The 21,971-nt window shown below is 36.5% G+C and overlaps 1 protein-coding gene across 9 annotated transcripts in view; it reads right to left on the reverse strand.

Annotated features, from left to right (window-relative positions):
- MARCHF1 (membrane associated ring-CH-type finger 1) overlaps nt 1-21,971 on the reverse strand; it is a 261,023-nt gene that overhangs the window by 88,619 nt on the left and 150,433 nt on the right. For 4 of the 9 annotated variants that reach the window (XM_052778493.1, XM_052778460.1, XM_052778427.1 and 1 more), the window contains one exon: nt 16,970-17,109. The exons of the other annotated variants lie outside the window; for them this stretch is intronic. In XM_052778493.1, the coding sequence (XP_052634453.1) occupies nt 16,970-17,071 (102 nt within the window). In that variant the 5' untranslated portion in view covers nt 17,072-17,109. The remainder of the gene's footprint in view (nt 1-16,969; nt 17,110-21,971) is intronic. 9 annotated transcript variants of the gene reach the window in all.

Below are 21,971 nucleotides of genomic sequence, written 5' to 3' on the forward strand. Positions count from 1 at the left end.
CTTTTTAGTTTATTTCTCTGAAGGAGGCAATCTGTATTAAAGCAAAATACAAGCTCATAATCAGGGAAATTCAAATACTAGGTTTCTAGTCTCTCAATTTAGAACAAAAAGCATACAGGTAAGGTCACATTCATCCCACTATACTGCTTTGAATGTGAAAAAATCACTAGTGAACTTGGTCTGATCCCCTATGAGCTAACAGAAAGCAAAATTCTCAAATATTCTTCCACCTTTATACATACTTTGGTAAAAAAAGACTTTGCCTGTACCATGCAATAATAAACAGAAAAATAGAACACAACCCCCCCAGACAATGGTCCCTAGAAACAAAATCCCTAATAATATGAGTAGATCTCTAGATGACTAAAATTTTTGAAAAGCAAAAGAGGCTCTTTACTTGTAGGGATTTTTTTTTTTTTTTTTTTAATTAAAGTACATTCTGGGCCCAAATATACTTTTCTTATGCAGACAATCTGACAGTCGCTTCTGAATGCACTGATACATAAATAGGCACAAACAGATCCCATTCTGACTGGCCTTTATGCAGTTAATTACATCCCCAAAATAAACTAAGTACATAGATAACCAAAGCATATTGAATTTTCTCATGTACAAAAATAAATTGCTTTCAATTATTTTTTTTATCTGCAAGAAACCAATTGCTTTACTAAACGCTTTGAATTGAGAATATATACACAAAATTACTAAGCTAATTGCACATCTCACACATTTTCCATGGCAGGAACCAACTGACCAAAGCATTAACTCATATTACTGTAATCCACATTATTAAAAAAGTATCTCTTTGCAAATGGTTCTTCAAATGCTAAATACCTAGTTAAAAAAAAAAAGTATCTACACCTAACCTCTATCTTATTCATTAATTCCCAATAAATTGTGGGTGGCAGACAGGATCTTTGTGCCAGTTTAAATTCAGGGCAGTTTATTCATTACAGAATGCAGAAAGAGCCATGCAATAGTCTCTCCCTCTGCAGCTCCACACAACTTGAAGTCATGGTATTTTCCACAGCTCAGTGACAGAAAGGACACTATGGAGCAGCAATGTGATGCTGCAGTGGTTTAAGAATGTAGTGCTCCACCTTGTTTCCTCCTTCTAAAAGAACCCAACCAAAACCATCTGAACAAAGAAATGGAAGACAATAACATAAGTTCAGTTACTTGTGTCACAAAAGTGTATTTCTTAAATAATGTAGAAATTCTTTCATATCTGAACTTGATAAGAAAGCTTCTCTAAAGATTTTTTTTTAAAGAAAAACAGACCATAATTTCAAGACTGGTACTAGAGGTAGCATTTCTTGATTCAACCCTATGTGTAGACATGTATTACATGAAAGCTTTTTGTACATGTTAAACAAAAAGCTTTTAGGTTACTTGCAGCATTAAAGCAAAGTTTTACTGTTACACTTTGCAGAATTCTTTTGCCTTTTAATCACTTCTTCAGAGCCATGGGAAAAAGGCTTTCCAAGAAGCACACTTACATTCATTATGTTATATTGTATGTTCTCTATGTCTGTGTTTAGAAAGAAAATATGATCAATGTTCAAGATCAAGCAGGAAAAATGAATGATCCTATGATTAAAGTGCAGAAATCAGAAGCAAGATGACTATTTGTGATTCCTGACAATGATGGTGCATGTAAAAACTCAAAGTTTCCTTAGACCAGATCTTCAAACCCAGCAGATTAATGACGGGTGTCTCCAATTTTTTTACAGTGTATTTTAAACATACTTCCATGCTAAAAGGGTAGGCACCCACAGAACACTTAAAAAAATGCATTTAGTTGGAAGTGTCAACATAGTGAATATTCAGCCTTGCAGATGCTGTTGCCCATCAGCACTGCTCAATACATAAGCCAAGGTGAACTGTGAATATGGTATGATAAAAAAAATATTTGGAAGAAAATGAACATTTTTTTTGAGAACAAGTGAACTCATAGTTGTACAAGATGCTAATCGAAGTGGAGTTGACATCTGTATTTATACAGAATTCACTTTTTTCCAATTTTTTTTATCCATTCTCTTCCTCATTTCATCTTCTCTCCCTCTATGGAGAATTAAACATAATGGAAAAAAAAAAAAAAAGTTCTGCCTGACTCATCCTCTCATTATTTCAAACAATTCCTGACAGTGTAGAACCTTGATTACTGCAAGATTTCTGCAATGGCAGATTTTCTGATGCTACCCGAGTTAGACCTTGCACCTAAAAATCACACTTCAATATATCACCAAACTCTGAGATGCATCACTTCAGATATTCTAAGCATATAATTTCAACTGGTTCCTCTGAAAGTCAGCCCATTTTTATTGAAATCCCAAAACAATGACTTAAAAGCAAATTTTAAGTATGCGCTTTTGAAAACACCTCTTTTGACTACAGAACAGGATTTTCAGGGAGAGGGAGCATCATTAGCCATTTAAAGTTACTGGGAAATTAGCACCTCTTTAAAAATGACATGAGTATCTTGAACTGGCTATCCACAAGAGAAGATCTTCAGGATTTTGCAATCTCAGTTTTAAATAAAATGGCCTTAACCCACAACAGCATAGAAACTGAAAGGAAATTGTACTTGGTCTGTATAAAATATTCAAACTATATCGTACTACTGTAGTTCAACAGGCATCAATATTGATATTTTGACAATTCAGTAATTACCTATGCAGTTATAAAATCATTTAAATTAATTGAATTGCTCATTTTTCTGCATTTTGTTTTTATCAGCTGTTATTAACATTTCATGAGCATTAATATTTATCGATTACAAAGATTACAAGAAGCAATTAGCACATTCTGAAATAATATTACTCAGAGAAAACAAACATCAAACGTGATTAAATAACCTCAGGTTTCCATAATAAAAAAATAAATTCAATTATTTCAGCATCAGGAAATACTGTAGTCTAAATTAGTGTCACTTACCAAGAAGAGTATATGCCTGAATCTGAATAGGTAAAATTATATTTCCCCACTAAACATGAAGTCTGAGTATATGGGTTTGATGCACCACACTTCCAGATTACCAACAGAGCACTTTGAGAGCCCTCGGAAGCATCTGTACTGCCTCTGTGGTCTTCATCTGCAGTGAGTTTGAGTCCACTGGATGGACCAACATCAACATGCCTCCTGGTTCAATGATCTCATTACTATAAATTTCACTGTACAAATTTATTCTGCCTACCCCCAAACTTACACTAGGCAGAGCCTGTACTCAACAGCTTCTCCGTGAAATACAGGGAGCAGTGAGTCTGCAGCTACTTCAGGTTTGGAGATTTTTCTTTTGTTTGTTTTGGGGGGTTTCTTTGTCTAGGGAAACCACAAGTTCAAGTTGATGGCCTAATCAGTAAGTGAGCTTTTTCTGCAATCACTTTTTCTTCCACAATACACATTTTCCCCTTATTTACACATTTCCCTTATATATTTCTTCCACTGGTTATACTTAAAATGCCAATTATGGACTTACTGACAGTAACGATAGCCCCACAACAGAGAACCGATTCTTGCGTGGGACCTCAAGACACTGTGAGGAGCAAAATTATACCCAGGAAGAGTAAAATGGGATTGCATTGAATTAATACAATCTTCTACACTACAATCTTCTATGTCCTTCAATTTTTTTTTTTCCCCAGTATTTGTTCCCTCATTGTTTTTGACCTTTTTTTTTTTCTTTTTTTTTTTTAACATGGGAGGCAAAGGGAGACAAAAGTGCTATAAGCTACCTGATTAATTTCTATGGAAGGAATACAAGTTATTATAGAAATTACATAATCAGTCATTTTTAGTTCAAATGTCTTATAGCTAACTATGTTTTCAAAGAAGAATTTTTAATGTGGTTCTTCCATACACATTTTAGAATCCTAATCTTAAACAAAACCAAAGTCTTTCCAGGACTACTTTAGTATCTTAGCAAATATTAAAGGAGAAGAATAGCTCAAACTGACAGCAAATTTAATTGTTTGGGGAAACTTTCCATTTTGGTAGTGTTGGGTTTATGGTTGGACTTGATGATCTTAAAGGTCTTTTCCAACCTAAATGATTCTAAATGAAAAAAAAAACCAAACATCCGTGTAAGACAAAAATCTTTCTTCTCTCTCATACCAACAAAAAAAAGTGCAGTATTCCAATTTAGTAATAAAACTCAAAATACGTTTAATATCACCTTTACATATTACTAGAACAAGGCACTTACAGCCTGAAAAATAACAATGGAGACTATACACGTGAGCATACCTCCATGCAACTTAAAACAAAATTCTTGTACATGAAATAAATACCATATTAAAGCTAAGAATAACACGTCTCAAAATTTAAGTGCATTATTTCTGCATAAATAGAAAATAAATGGAAAACAAGACCTCCTCTTTGTAATATTGAAACATCTATGAATCAATTTTTGTAATATTTTTCCTCTTTTTCTGTCAGACCATGATTATGCTGTATGTCATAAAATTCTGTTTCTCCAAAACAACAGAAAAGAGAAAAAAAGTCACAGAAAAAAAGACACTATTTTTCTCCCTCATCCATCATGAAAGAGAAACAGTGTTTAACTTTTGGGTATAAAAACGCTAAAAGCATAGCTACATTTGGTGCCTCTCTTCTTAATGTAAGGTGGGCCAAACGTAAGATCCTATTTACAGTACCTTATGAAAAGCAATAACTCAGTTATATAAATTACAACCTACATGGTTAACAAGTAAATATTGTCAGGGTCAGTGCAGACTGAAAAAAAGAGAAAAATTTGAAATATGAGGCACAGAAATAGAAAACAGACACTTTACCGCAAAACAGATCTTTACAAAGGATGAAATCTCAACACTTCTATTTAAACAATGCTTAATGATTAGACAAATCATAGTCAGTCAACTGATCTAGTACAGAAGTTGTACCTTTCATACCATTGATTCTATAAAAGGCTTACCAGGGCAAGAAAAGCTAGGATGTATTTCTTTTAGAAACAGGAAAAAACCTACATGCATAGAAAATCAGAGATAGGGAAAAAAACTAATACAAATATCATGTGCAAATGTTTCCATTCCAAATTTCAAGAACACAGACAAGGGATTCTTGTAACCTTCAACACAAAATCATACTTCAGCCTAAGACATTTCATTGCCAAGAGTACATTCTTCACCTTCAGCCTAAATTTCCTTTCTTAATCTCATCCTATTACACCCATCTCATATTTTATGAAAGGGCAAGGGGGAGGGAATAAAAGATTAACCCCAGATGTAATTAGCCTAACAAGGTCAGAGGCAGTTTTCTTTTACAGTCAACAGAAGTGATATGGTCAGCATCCACATATGGCCATCTTCGACCACGTACCTATTTTTAATTAAATTGACAGAAGTGGCATTTCCAAGACCAAGATTTGAACTAACACCTCTGAAACTGCAGCGGGGTACCTGGTTCATGCTGTTATTTCCATCTCCTGTGCAATGAACACTACACCTCAGCCTATCTGTTGATTCATCTCTAGAAAGTTACTAGGTCTTCTGCCATATTTTCTCCTCCTCCTTTGTATTAATGATCCAAATTTATTTAATCCTTCCCTATCAACCAGGATAGGTCTAACACCTTTGTCTCTACAGGACTTAAGCACCTTACAAGTGACCAAATAAGTGAAATTTTATCCTGAGTGTTATCATTAGTTCACATTAATGAGGCTGAAATCACAAAGTAGAAGTGACTTTCACGAAGTTACATGGAAGTTACATACAACGCAAGTCAGCGCTTTAACCTACACAATAATTATAATCCTTTTTCTGCTTCAGTTCATCACTTTGGCACTTTCTGTTGCTGTTCTTTGTTGTAAAGGGCACACCACAATTGCAGTTGCAATAGCAAGTATTCAAGTGATACTGCCAACTGGAAAACAGAGCGATAACATTAGATTTCAGAATCTTCCCACAGAGTATTTTTGGAAGAATCCGCTTATAAAGTTTATCTTTTATTTGAAGATCTCATTTCTCCCCAGACCCTCTCCTAGCTCAGTGCTCCATCAAAAACTTATAAAAAGGGAAACTTCTATGTGCTGCAGATTTCAAGAGGCACTAATTAATCCTCTGTGCTACAGTATGTCTCTGTTAGATAAAAGGAAGAACCGGAGAGAACTGCAATGAGGACTCAAAATATCTCTATACAAGCTAGGTGCTCACAAGACAGTCCTGATAAATGCAGACTCATTATGCTGCAGGAAAAAGAGCCCACAGGTTGGGTGGAACATGTGCTGAATGTGGGCTGAAATGCCTCCACAACACATCAACATACCATCGCATCAGAAGAACAGCTAGCTGCAGAGATGTGGTGCACTGCCTAGCTTCCTGTGCCACAAACCCAACACCAAATCTTTTTTAGCATTGGGAAGACTCTTACTGAGGACAGCGTAGCAGAAAAATACATTAGGGATGTATCTAGGGAGCCATATAGCTCCCTATAGTTTACTACTTTCTTCTTCCACCCCTGTCTGTAGCAAAACTTATGTACTAATATGAATGCATGAAATGGCTTCTATGCATGCATGTACAACTCTATTTTCCTCTTTAAGAATATTTTTGGAGTGTATTTTGCAGTAATAATTACTTTGTAAACCACTTAACAGTGAGAATGAACTCTGTTGCAGAAACCCCAGAAACTTATGTGATTAGGTACAATTTGAACTAGCAAGGTTGAAATAAATATTTATATATATAAAAGGGAAATCCTGATTCTTACCCTTTTCTATCAATGCTTTCAACTGCTGCTGCACAAACTTACATGCATATACATCACTCTAAGCATGCAATGGTACCAGTATAGATTCTTTAAGCAAATTATGCATACACATTTCTGTTTACAGAACTGAGTTGCACAGACCGCAGTAGTCAGCACTGTATAGAGCTTATCCTAAAACTGTTTCTGGATCTTGTAATTCAAGTAATATTGGACTGCAAAATACCATGCAAAAACTTTGGATCCTCAGGAATGGGAGTACTATATAAACTTGCAATTTAACTTCAACGTTTAGTATTACCATGAGATTTTTTACAAGATAAAGTTGCAGAATCATCTTCTACCACTACTTTTTTTTTTTTTTTTTTTTTTTTTTTTTTAACATGATGTGCTTTCATAGCTTTCCTTGCTGGTATTACTCTGGCAATAAATGAATGAGTAGAGAGATTTCTTTGATGCTTCCTGTCATCTTGGCTTCCCCATTACAGTGTAGGTGTTCAGTTAATGATGGGATTGAAGGCTTTGCTGAGCTAAAACGAGAATAACCAATTTCACCTTATAAAAAACTTAGGTTAATTACTTGGCCCTGTCTGATTTTCTCATTTTCTAGAACTCATTTTCCAGTTAGAAACTGAATGGTGATCTGGTAATCCCCTCTTTGTTTCATTATCTATAACCCTACATCATATAACCTGGAGCTTTACACACTTCAAACTAAATCTAAGATTTTTATGGACGTATTAAAAATAGCTAGAAAAATAATTCTTGAGCTTTCAGTCAAAAGTTATGTGAAGAAGTCTAATGTACCAAGACATAACTCTTTCCTCCAAAACTAAAAAAAGTTAATACTTTCTCCTAAGTGAAACAGACTAATGGGACAGCTTCAACTATACAAAAAAGAAACAAATTATGAATAATTTATATGAAATAGATTTGAACCAATCTTGTGAACACATGTTGCTATGAGAAACAAACTGCATGAAAGATGTTTTGGGGAAAGAATAAAAGATTGAATGCAATCTATTTGAACAGTTACACAGATATTTAACAAATATTTATTGTCAATTTCTCTTATAGTAATTTGATCTACAGAAAATGATTTCTTGCAAATTCCACTGATAAAAGTATCTGTAAATGTGGACACCTAACACCTAGAAAACATAAAATATCATGGAAGTTGTAAAGCTAAATAAAACATTACTTTTTAAAATAATAGTAGTAGTAGTAGTAATAATAATAATAATAAAAAATAATAAATTTACTCATACTGAAGCCAGCATTCAGGTAAGCTTTATTTTTTTTCTCCAATATTTAAGTTATTGTTGCTTCTATAAATGCAAAGTAATAGTAATTTTCTGTGTGGCCTCTATTTTTGGTCAGGAAATACATCATCCTTTTCACAGGTGAAATGAAAACAATTTAAGTGAGGATTGTCATTCTGAGCCCATCACGGGGGAAGCCAAACTGAAATCAATGGTCAAATAAGCAAAAATTTCACCACATCTGCCCTGTTCTTAAATTATTAAATTACACTGGTATGCACCGAGGAAGAAACTGAGCACTGGGGGAGACTTACTCAAAAGCTTTGGCCTACATCTGCCCTGTTCTAATGGTTTACGTCTGCACAGAAAAGAAACACAAATGAACTCATAACAACTTTACATCCTTGTAACACATTTGTGGTGAGAAGCCAGAAGGTGATGGTAACCCAGGTAACAACTGCTAATTGGCTTTTAATATAAGGAAAATCAATAAGATTGGCCTGGGGTGGCATGGCTACTGAGGCCGCTGACAGCTTAGGCTGATCCTGTAAATTGGAAAGCAATAAATAGTTAAAACAATTGCCCTGTGGGAAAGCATGCAGCATCGTGCAGAAGGATGAGCCCAATGTGGAACATCTACATCGCAAAGAAAAGTTTCTGTAGCTTAACATTAACAGATACTATGGGATTTACTAAACAAAATGCTAAAAAGTAACCGGCTGTAAAATGCTAAAAATGAACATGCATCTAATTAAATTTCTTCTCAAAATGCCTTAGAGCATCTGAGGAAAGAAAAACATGTGAGGTGAATCAAAAAGTACAGTGAACAATGGCAACACGAATTTTAGCCCAAGAATATCAGAACAAATGCTGGCTTTAACCGAAGTGCTGCAGAAGTTTCATAATGTCCATGAGAAGTAAACAGAAAAACACAGTCACTTAGCATAGAACTTCTCAGCACCAGAAGAATAGAGGGAATGAGCCCAAATAAGATATGTAGCACCAGAGAACATGAGATATTTAGGATCCTCCTCTCCCCCCCCAAACTTATTCAGACCTCATATATTATTCCATAAGCTACCTGACACAGAAGCTAGGAGCAGTACACCTGAACCACAAAAGGTTATATTCTCAGCAGTTTCTGTTTCAATGTGTAATTAAACGTGCTGCACCCAGCTGTAGTTTTATTCTTCTAGAAGTATGGACTAAGAGAAGGTTTAAACAGCATAAAATTTATTATACTGGGTGAATAATTCTGCCTCTCTTGAAATTACATTTCTCGGTAGAATCTCTCTCTTCCACAGTTTGATTCACATATACACATTGTTTGGCTACTATATTAAAGTTACTACTAGATTTCCAAAAGCAGTGTCTATAGAGAGTTTTGTAGGTATAGTATTGTGGATTTCCTAGGCGGTTCTGCAGCCTAATTAATAGAAACTACTTAATAGTTATGCAAATAAGAGGAAACCAACTCCTTATTCTTAGATAATTACTCTTTTCTCACATCTGGTTTCTGAGTATTAAACTACACAATTTTCTTACAACAAATTAAAATACAGATCTTAAACATCCCCTCAACCCCTGTCAGATTAACAATAAGAGGTTTGCACTGTTAAGGGAAACCTAGATGGATCCTATTCACAGGATTTTCAGCAAGGAATTACACTCCCTTGATGAAAAACAGGCAGCCAAACACTTCAAAGCTCCAATCAAGAGATCTTTCTTGTTCCAGAATTAAATTTTGGTTTCAGATAAAGACCACAGAATCATGGAATGGTTTGGGTTGGACGGGACCTTTAAAGATCACCTACTGATAAATCATTCCTACACTATTCAGAACTGTCATATAGTTAGCAGAACTTACAGATAAGCCCCAGCTTCTCAGTTTATCATCACTGGAGGAAAACCTGTACTGGTATTGGCTGGGATAGAGTTAAATTTCTTCATAGTAGCTGGTATGGGGCTACGTTTCGGATTTGTGCTGAAAACAGCGTTGATAACAGGGATGTTTTCGTTACTGTTGAGCAGTGCTCACACAGAGCCAAGGCCTTTTCTGCTTCTCACCCCACCCCACCAGCGAGGAGGCTGTGGGGGCACAAGAAGTTGGGAGGGGACACAGCTGGGACAGCTGATCCCAACTGACCCAAGGGATGTCCCAGACCATATGGTGTCATGCTCAGCAGATAAAGCTGGGGGAAGAAGAAGGAGGGGGGGGACATTCGGAGTGATGGCATTTGTCTTCCCAAGTAAGGGTTAGGCGTGATGGAGCTCTGCTTTCCTGGAGATGGCTGAACACCTGCCTGCCCATGGGAAGTGGTGAATGAATTCCTTGTTTTGCTTTCTTGCGTGCGCAGCTTTTGCTTTCCCTATTAAACTGTCTTTATCTCAGCCCATGAGTTTTCTCACTTCCCCCTCTGCTCCTCTCCCCCATCCCACTGAGGGGGAGTAAGTGAGTGGCTGTGTGGGGCTGAGCTGCCTGCCACGTTTAAACCTGTGATGGGTTAACCCTGCCTGGACGCCAGGTGCCCACCAAAGCCGTTCTATCACTCCCCCTCCTTCTCAGCTAGACAGGGGAGAGAAAATATAACAAAGAGCTTGTGGGTCGAGATAAGGATAGGAGAGATCACTCACCAATTACCGTCACGGGCAAAACAGACTCAGTTTGGGGAAACTTAACTCAATTTATTACAAATCAACCGGAGTAGGGTAATGAGAAATAAAACCAAATCTCAGAACACCTTCCCTCCACCCCTCCCTTCTTCCCGGGCACAACTTCACTCCCGGATTCTCTACCAACCCCCCAGCGGCACAGGGGGACGGGGATGGGGTTTACGGTCAGTTCATCACACGTTATTTTCTGCCGCTTCATCCTCCTCAGGGGGAGGACTCATCACACACTCTTCCCCTGCTCCAGCGTGGGGTCCCACCCACGGGAGACAGTCCTCCACGAACTTCTCCAACGTGGGTCCTTCCCACGGGCTGCAGTTCTTCACGAACTGCTCCAGCATGGGTCCTTTCCACGGTGTGCAGTCCTTCAGGCACAGACTGCTCCAGCGTGGGCCCCCCACGGGGTCACAAGTCCTGCCAGCAAACCTGCTCCGTGGGCTCCTCTCTGCACAGATCCGCAGGTCCTGCCAGGAGCCTGCTCCAGCGCGGGGTTCCCACGGGGTCACAGCCTCCTTCGGGAACCCACCTGCTCCGGCGTGGGGTCCTCCACGGGCTGCAGGTGGATATCTGCTCCACCGTGGACCTCCATGGGCTGCAGGGGGACAGCCTGCCTCACCATGGTCTTCCCCATGGGCTGCAGGGGAATCTCTGCTCCGGCGCCTGGAGCATCTCCTCCCCCTCCTTCTTCACTGACCTTGGTGTCCGCAGGGTTGTTTCTCTTACATGTTCTCACTCCTCTCTCCGGCTGCCGAAAATACTGCCGTCCCAACTTTTTTTCCTTCTTAAAAATGTTATCACAGAGGCGTTACCACTATCGCTGATTGGCTTGGCCTTGGCCGGCGGCAGGTCCGTTTAGAGCCGGCTGGTATGGGCTCTCTCGAACACAGGGGAAGCTTCCAGCAGCTTCTTACAGAAGCCACCCCTGTAACCCTCCCCGCTACCAAAACCTTGCCACACAAAACCAATACAAAACCACAACAAAACCACTTTCCATTGTTTATTTAATTATATTTTGGAATGACCATTGACTACTATTAAGTTGCTCAGTCAACATCTGTAGATCAGAAGCAGAAACCTGGGATCTGCCTATGTCAAACATAATTCATAAACATATTTTACTTTCTCTTGGAGAAGCAGATGGTATCATTTGCTTGCACATAAAAATCCTTCCTTAGAGTTAAATTAGATGCTTAAGCATTTGCTTAGACTTCTAAATTTCATTTGCATATACAAACATAAATTATCTAGTTAATGACTATACTTCCACATATATTCATCCATAATTCTAGTGGGAAATACAACAGGGAAAAGTAGGATGCACTAATGACTACAATTCAGCATTAAGTATGTGCTCATGTCCCATTAGCTTCATGTGTTTAACATGATGTACTGAAACAAGGACCAGTCCATACCCTGTGCAGAACAGGCTGTACATAACTACTAAGAACATAGATTGTGATAATGCTCAAGTTCTGCATTAGTATCCCAAGAAACACTAGACACTGAGCAAAGATAGGCAGACACAGAACTGCTTCTAGTCAAATTGCTTAATCAATGTTAATACATATTTATGTATTCCCATCAAAATCATTTGAACTAACCATACATACATATGCTTACAGAATCACCGTATAAATAGATATTGTCAGTACTGAGACAAGTGACTCATGAAGAAATAATTTAAAATTGTACATTTTCAATTATAACCATTATCCTTTCAAAAGACAAAAAACTGCAAATACTATCGCATAGAATTATGAGCTTTCAAGATCTGGATTCTTTTCAATTAAGGAATAAAACATTACTATTCTTTCCACAACTCTAGCAAAAATAAGCAAAAGAGAAAAATGAAAAAGGTAAGAATTTGCAGTTAAGAAAAGAAAAAAACCTGTAGAGAATAATCTGAACATCTTCAGATTTGTCTGAATGAATATCTACCTCAGAAGAGATAAATAAAGTAGATGAAGCGTACATGAAGTAGAAAAGCAAAGAAACATTCTAGAAAGTAATGAAAAAAGTAAGAATGTCCTGGTTTCAGCTGGGATAGAGTTAATTGTCTTCCCAGTAGCTGGTACAGTGCTATGTTTTTGGGTTCAGTATGAGAAGAATGTTGATAACACACTGATGTTTTCAGTTGTTGCTAAGTAGTGTTTAGACTAAGTCAAGGACTTTTCAGCTTCTCATGCCCAGCCAGCAAGAAGGCTGGAGGGGCTCAAGAAGTTGGGAGGGGACACAGCCAGGACAGCTGACCCAAAGTGGCCAAAGGGGTATTCCATACCATGTGATATCACGTCTAGTATATAAACTGGGGGGAGTTGGCCAGGGAAGGAGGATTGCTGCTCAGGAACTGACTGGGCATCGGTTGGTGAGTGGTGAGCAATTGCATTGTGTATCACTTGTTTTGTATATTCCAATAATTTTATTATTATTATTGTCATTTTATTATTATCATTATTATTTTCTTCCTTTCTGTTTCATTAAACTGTTCTTATCTCAACCCACAAGTTTTACTTTTTTTCTTTCCGATTCTCTCCCCCATCCCACTGGGTGGGGGGGAAGTGAGTGAGCGGCTGCATGGTGCTAAGTTGTTGGCTGGGGTTAAACCACAACAAAGAATTACCAGGAAAACAAGCCCCCCAACCACACAACAGAATCAAACTTCCGAAAGAGAAAGTTAAATAGGAAAAGGTCTTTTTGCTAAACAAATATAAAGAACAGTGAATGGAAAAGAATAGAGGAGCAATAATAATTTGAATTGATACAGTCTTCAGGTACTAATCAAAACTGAACATAGTCTAGAGGTTTGGTCTCAAAACTAAAACAATAGTTAGCTACAAAAAAATATATTGATAAAGTGATTCTAAATCTACACAGTATGGTAAATTTGTTACTGGATAGGGAATAATTAGTGTCACAATTCTTAAGAACAGAAAGCTTGATCTGGATTACTGTGTACAACTGGTCACTTGTGTTCTAACTGGAGCAGGAATAGACAAGACCTTTTAAGATACTCATGGGAACATGGAAACTATTACGAAAAGGGAAAGTGAAAAGTTGTATTACAGGTCTCTCAAAACAAATCTTATGATGAAGATTAGGAAGGATGAACCTTTAAAGTTTAGAAACAATGTATGCAGGACAAACAAGCACAAACTGATAAATTCAGCTTGAAAAACATGATTTCTAGCTATCAGAGAAGCAAAGTCAATTCCAGCTTTATGTTCCACTACACCAAGTTAATGGACAATATGAAATTGTTTTGAGTATGAAAAAAAATGATGTCTACTCCATATGAATCTAAAATTATCAATACAAACCCCCAAATCCAACAAATTGTAATGTTAAACAGCGTTTTTTTGAGAAGTTACGCTGCCTTTGATTATAGAATGACTCAAAATTTTTGAGGTATGCTCAGAACTAAGAAGGTAGAGTTCCACCTAAAATTGAAGACAAAGGCTTTAATCTTCAAATAAAGTAGACTAAGGTGATAAAGCCTGGGGATAATATAATTAAGTTGAAAATAATAATGGAAAAATGTTTCCAAGAATATTTAGTTGAGTTTTGCTGAAATATTTCAGAATTTATTTGATTCAGATGAAGCTAGAACATCTTAACATCAAATTAAATGAAATGGTATAACTGATTTTATTAAACTCTTTAAATTTATTTCAGTGTTTTCATGAGCTAATTTCTTTTTTATTTTTTTTCTGCACTGCTGTTCATTATTCCATTTGCTTGCTTAATGAAAAAAACAAATTGTTAATGATCATAACCTGCTTCCTACTCACTCCACAAGCTTCCTTTTTTCTTTCACTAAGAAAGAAAAATATTTCAATTCATAAAAATTAATAAAACGTACTTGCAATTTTCAGATCATTCTCCTTCGGGAAAGTGGCATTGTGAAATTAAAAATAAATCCCCAAAGTGGTAAAGGGAAAGGAAAGTTTCTTTTGAAAAGCTTTAGCTGAAGTTCTGAAATACAGAAGACATTCTGCTGAATCAGAAATGCACACAAAAGGCATACAGCAGAGATGAAAAAAAGATGCAGTGTACATTCCATTTTGCTTTCCACCAAACCCAGACCTGCCACCTACAGTCTAAGGAAGCAAAGAGCTGTGTCTTCCTACCATAACTGTGCTCACAAGGCAGACCAAATAAACCCGTACTGAGGGAACCAGGTTCACAGAGGAACTGCAATGCACTAAAAATGAAGGTTAATTCAAAAAGAAGGGACTTGTACACTTACAACAAATAATTTATTATAGTCTTTACTTTCTGCTGTTTCGTTATTTTTCATTTTCCAGTGCTAAAGTCTGTATCGTCACTCAAGACCAGATGGAAAATTTTTCAACATTGAAAGGCTAAGACTACTAAGGAAAATCAAAACTGATTTGAAACAAGATTTCAGTTTAAAACTGTTCATAAGGAAAATAAGGATTTTCTGCCTAAAGCCCACAAGTTGGAAAGACACTGCCAGCAAAAGCTTATATTGAATGTCATTTACTTCAGAAGTGAGGGATAGAAAGAGTAATGGTTGAGAGAGCAGGAAGCAGAGAAATTGAAAAGGAAAGCTTGACAGGCCTCAAGTGATATTATTGTTTTATTTGCTGTTGTGAAGATTATTATTCTATAGCAAATTACGACATTAAAGGACACACAGTATCTTCCCCAGCTGTTTATATCCCTGGCTTTCTTACACACTTCATCAAATAAGCAGCAGTCTATATAGTTTCACGCAAACTTATTTTTGAACAAGTTTGAATATTAATAAGGTTAAAACACGCTAACTCAACTGATTCAACTGTTATGAACTGTATTCCCAGTTCATAATTTCTAAATCCCATCTGGTAGATTAGAATGCTTACTTCTGGAATATCAAACTGAATTAAATGTTGACTAGCAGTCAAGCAGAAATCAAAATATGCAAATTTCCACATATCTAAATTCTTTAATAGCTACTACCTACTACTAGCAATACCTAAACATTAATAGTAATTAAATAAAATTTACAAATAAAATAGTAATAGTAATAGTAAATATGGGGATAATATACTTAAATTTTCTTCTTTCATGACTCATTGTTTTTTAATTTCCTTTTATTTCTCTGAAAGAAAAGAATTCCAGATAAAAGTGAGCTATAATAATAATAATCTAGGATATCAAGTAAACTATAAAATTTGCAACTTTTTGTGTTCTCTTCCTTAGCAGAAACTTACATTCTATATAATCTACCACTGAACAAGATAATTTTACCACATTAAGTAGGAGCTTTTTTCCACCAGAACTTCAACAACTTTCAAACAGACCACTGCCTCTTCATTTATAACTCTCTTCACACTCTGTGGAATACCACATTTCATCAGTGGTTATAAACAATTATTCACCTTTCTGCTTAGATGTCATCGTGTTCATGTTTCAAAAACTGGAGGGCAGTACTTCCTGATACCTCATGCTTTTTCAGGTAGGAAAATGTTGTGCTTATTTTAAACTTAATACTGAAATTGAACCAGGCATATTTAGCTGGGTATATTTCAAATAATCAGTTTTGCTGTAGTCTGAAAATGTCAATACAGTTGAAGAAAAACAAATACACAGATAATTTTTGCTCTTACATGCAGGGCAGTCTGAAGCCTTTACATTCAAGTATCAATTCTTACTCACCTGGGTAGGTCTACTGACGTAAATGGATTTATTTGAATGAGCAAAAAACTGCAGGATTAAAATTTTTATCAGTGAGTCACTTTATTCAACTTCATACAATTCATGATAACTCCACTATGTAAACTGTCGACTCTACATTGCCCGAACATCTACTATCAATAGTTTTGCATGCAGAAACTCAACCATCTCTTGCAGCATCTTGTTAAATATATGAAGATAATTTTTAAATCCAGCTGCCTAACACAAATGCAGACATACTATACTTTGTTCCCATTACAGGCAGGAGCAAAGAGCAGACAAGGTACCTTTAAATAATGTCCAGCTATACTCATCAGGGACCAAATACCATAACATTTATTAAGATCACAAAGAATGTAAGTAATCCATATTAGGACATTTCCTGCTTAAAGACTTTACCATTCACAAAACATCAATACTGATTTATAGACGTAGCATGCAAGTCAGAATGGACCATGCATAACATAAAAGATGAAAAAATAGCAAATGGAAAGAGTAAATAGCTTTAACATCAAAGGGTTTCACACACTGAGGCAATGCAATCAATGGGAAACACTACATTTTTAAAAATAAATTTAACACCTCTGAAGTTCATCTGAGCATGCCACCATCATGAAATGCAACTTTTCACTTACCAAAGTAGAGTTATGTGAAGCATCACCTGAGACCTCGGGTGTTCTTGTGCTGTTTGGAAGTCTGTGAGGGTTACGAGCTATCGCTTGGCACCAGCCCAACATTTTCTCCTTCCACTTATCCCTTCTCAATTTCTGAAATTCTGAAAATAATTTAGATTCCCTGAAACATTGACACTTTGAATTTATTGCGTGCATGTCTCTGGATGCATGCCTTTAAAAACAGCTTTTTAAGTTATATCTAAACAAGCTAATAAACATATTTTTAGAACATGTTTATTATTTAAAGTACTCCGAAGGGTTACACCATGCAGGTTAGAAAAGAACTATGCACTTTCAGCACATCTTACATGCATTAATACTATTTCAGTGCCAGCAAATTCAGTGCCTTCTCTCCATGTTAAACCTTTCTCAAGTTGTCACTTTAATTACAAAAGTGTTATTTTAAAGGAATTTTATTACAAAATAACTGTGAGACTAGCACCATTCCTAAAACCATGTAACATTTGGACGCAATACCCCACATTCCCTGAAACAACTAGAAATAGCCATAGAAAGCCATAGCAGATATTAAATACAAATCATCAGTGTGAAAACACACGAACACGTATGTACTCATGTCCACACACACCAGAATACCTGGCTTGTCATGAAGTGTTACACTAGGATGTATTGTAAATAGCAAAAAGTAATGTACACACACAAGCAATAAATGCTACATGCCAACTGTAAGTTGCATGTAAACTTGGTTTTAGTTTGTAACAGTAACAAAATACCTTTTAAGAAACACTAATACATTCTGGAAATACAGCACTAGTAAGGTTTTTTTTTTAAGTGTAAGAAACCTTCATGAGTATTTTTAAAATTTCACTGTCTACTTTTCCCAGTTGAAATAGGTAATGTAGGTATTCAGTGTAAAACTTTGCTAATTAATTAAAAAAAATAACTTTGAGCAATTATTTTTTTCCACAACAACTGAGGCAATTTACAATCTGGTTGTTTATAGCATTTTTTAATTAAAAATGTGTTATTCTGTAACATCATGAAACAAAACAAAAAGATTAACCTGCCAGATTGAGTGCCTAGTACTCCAAATGAGGTTAGTACTAGACTCAATAGATCTGGAACATACATACAATAATGCTAAAAACCTTACATGGTAAAGTAGCACCTATTTAATGTCACTGAATATTATGTACTTGTAAAGTAGGTTTATTTTTTCTGCAATACATCTCCACGCAGTAGTACACAGACATGCTTGTGCTTACAGCAGGCTTTCATCTTCCCAGGTTCTGATTCTGACAAACTACAGCCCCTTCTTGAATAACTACAGCTCTACCGTTTCCATACTTACCATTAATATATAATTTTCAAAGTATGAAATGCATGAAGCTGTATTTCTCCACACAACCCCACGGAACTGAGGAAGCGAGGAATAAGTGGAAACTAGCCTTAGCTTTATTGCACTAGAAATGACTAGATGAGTGAGTCTACAGGTGAACTGATTCTTATTCATCTTTCAGTCTCTTGAAATCTTAACATGAGATAAAAATATATGCCAGAAAAGCATTAGTAACATGAAGAGTGCCACACAGCCTGTTGACTGTCTGCAGAGCCAAATCCATTCTTCCATTATAAAAGATTTCAGTTGTAGGCTTACAAGAACTCGGTCCTCCAGGGCACGAATACAACCCAGCAAAGGCTTCACAATGAGATATCCAGCTGAAGCACCAACTAAACTCATTGTCACCAACTTAGCAGCAGTTATGATTTCCACTAGATCAGAGCATCCACTGTCTTGCAAGCCCTACAAGACTGTTTATTTTCCTTAGTTTTGTGAATGCAGCTAGCAGAACTTTACATACCAAACCAGTCGTTTTTAAGAGTAAAGGAAGTACCAGTGAACAGTTTGTGCATTTAAGCAACCTGTACATAGATACAAAAAAATGAATCCGTGTTTTAAATGCTTTTCGTTGTATAACCAACATATCATGAAGTACTTGTAAATAAAACTGGAGAATCAAAAAAAGTATACGAAGGACAAGCATATGCAAATATGCTCCTCTGCAACTTGGAGAGATAAGCACTTAATATAAGACAAACAATCAGAATTTTTGTTCTTTCAAGCTTCTACTGCAAATTCTAGGTAATTTCTGTATCATGTGCTGAAATACTATTTACCAACTAAACAGGACTGAAACAACAGTGGACTCTGACTTCTAAGTAAACTAGTCCCCATCCCATCTCCCCCTGCTTTTTAAATAGGAGCACACAAAATCTTCTGAGAAAGTAAAATGTCTTTCAAAACTATTCTGGCGCCTCTGGAATTTCCTGATTTTCATTCAAAATTTCAAGCAGAAAGTATTTCAGTATTGTTTAGACTTTTCAAAATGAGACAAACCATTTCTTTCTGCTACTCTGGAACCCGTCACGGTGGTTCCTTGCATGTTCTCTTGTAAGTGGAGTTTACGAGCAGAGGAGGGGAGTTGTATCAGGTATGACACTGGTCAACTCTATTAAACTGGGTGAAAAGGGATGAGCTGCTGCTGCTTTCTTTATGACTGCACTTGGGGCTGGGCAAACAGGTACCGCTTGCTTTAGACCTAACAAGTGAAGCGTGTAGAAAAGACGTTGAGCGAATCTCTCATGCCACTTGAACCTTCATAGACAGAAAAACAGCTCTGGGGATTTGGTTCTCTAATTTGGTAAAATCAATCAGTAACTCCTTATTAAAATGTTTTACTACGCACAGGAATTACGGGCAGATTTCATTTGTTATGATTGCTGAACTGCATTCTCCCATGATCGGTATGTTATTGTGCATTTTTTGTGCAGATGCCTGGAAACTAGAGATTAATGCTGGCTAGAGAAAAAAAAAATCCTTAAAAAAATTACACAAAACCCCACAAAATGCATATTTGGAATAAACATAATAATTTTTTTGAAGTTTCCCCCAGAAGAATACTACATAAAGATTACAGCCCAGAGGAATGTATGTATAAATTTTTGGCTTGCTATGTCTGAAAATATCCCAGACTTCACTGTTCCTCTGAAAGCACGCCATGAACAAGGTGGCTACACATTAAGCTGGTGCAGCTCACTGCCTGGGACCCCTTTACTGTTTTGGTTCTTCCCTGAAGAAAGACTATGAACTTGAAAAAAAAAGGAATAAAACTTTTAAGAATGTCTTCGCTCTGATTCTAAAAGAATATTTCAATCATTATTTAAAAGATACTTCTCCCCATAATACTGTTCAGATGGAAAATTTCCTGACCATTCTCCCAAGACTGAGAATATCCAATCTTTCTACTACTAAAAAACCCACCCCAAACCCCAGCCTTTAAATGGTCACTCTTACACTTCCTCCTCTGGACTGAATGCACACAAACATGTTTTTGCAAAGGCAGTAAAATTAACCTAGTATATATTTATTCCTAGATACCCTAGGAATAAAACATATGGTTCCCAGGATCCTAGAGCTCTAAGGTCAGATTAAAGTCTGCTACACCTACTGAGAGCAGCTGCTCACATGAGTAGTTAGCTGAAGCTTCCTTTTGAACCATCGCACTCTTGATCACTTATTAGGAGGAAAAGCTTCAGATCTTCACTGAAGACCCTTTCTAATATTCTTTTACTTCTGATGAATTATTATCTTATCGTTATTTTAGGTTTGTATTTTTAATATAACTTTATGTCTCAGGCTACTTTGTTTCTGATTATATACCAAATTTTCAAGTAAACTTTTAGCAGAAACGAACCTATATTGCTGCATGTTTCAGTGTACAGTGAATTCTTCCAGAGATGTGTTTAGTGTAGAGAAGTAATGCAAATTCCACCATCTTTGGAGTCATGTACTCCTCACACTTGGGGTGGATATAAGCCAATTCAGTCTGAGAATACAACTCTACACATCACATATAAGCATACAATGTGTAATACTACACAGTTTGAGGTTGATCACAGATGAAATTAAAAAATAACTTAGTCTAGGGAATACTCTACAAAATGACTCTGCACAGCTGGATACTCCTGATACTTAGAACTGACAACCATAAACCCCAGGCAACAGCTGTAGTTCAGTATGACAAAGGTAACTAATTGAAGTCATTACAAGTTTCTACACAGTCGAGACAGGTCTAAAGTATTTTAACAATTTGCAGCACATCCTCTTTAATGTCAGCTGGCAAGAAATCTAGGTTCTCAAAGTTTTAACAACCTTTTAAAAACATGTTAGTTTAGAGCTCCACAGAGTCTAACTGAGCCATAGGTGTAGTGAAGAGTGGATGCCCATGATCAGTGTGTGCCATCTACCTGTGGCAACAGCCCACCAAGAATCCGCAAGGAGACCATTCCGAAGACTGACACCACCATCACCCCTCAAGTAAGTGATCAATCAGTCCTTTCTATACTGCCTGTACCTGCAAAGACAAGGAATTATCTAATTATAGCTACAGTCCTAGTCTGTTCCTCTTGGGGTGCAGAACCTCTTGGAACATTTGCAATTCTTCTTTTTTGCCCTGAGGAATCAAAATGATGACTACCACTGTACAGATCATAATTGAAAGGAGGACTTTGCACTTGCTCATAAAACTGAAGAACCACCACCTCCAATAAACTGCCTGAAAAAACCAAATCTTAATTAGTCCCCTATAAATTTGTGTAAAAATAAAGGAATTACTTCATTCATACTTTTTCAGGGGAGACAATTTTTACTTATAATTTAGGCAAGCAAAGGGCCATACAGAATTATAGATTCAAGTACATCTCACACAATATTAATACTAAATAAATAGGGGTTTAGTTAAAAAAAAATAACTAAAAATTAGCCAGTTATATGAAATAAAAGCATAACATCTCCAAAAAAGTCCATTAATTTAGAGAAAAGAATCAGTAAGCTTAATTCAGGAGCATAATTAGATTCAGATAACAAAGGCCTCAACAAAGGCTGAATTAAGATGAAGTACATGAGAAGGTTATGCTTTTTCAGTCCTTACCAGGCTCTAAC

The sequence above is a fragment of the Harpia harpyja genome, chromosome 2, assembly GCF_026419915.1.
Source record: "Harpia harpyja isolate bHarHar1 chromosome 2, bHarHar1 primary haplotype, whole genome shotgun sequence".
NCBI lineage: Eukaryota > Metazoa > Chordata > Aves > Accipitriformes > Accipitridae > Harpia > Harpia harpyja.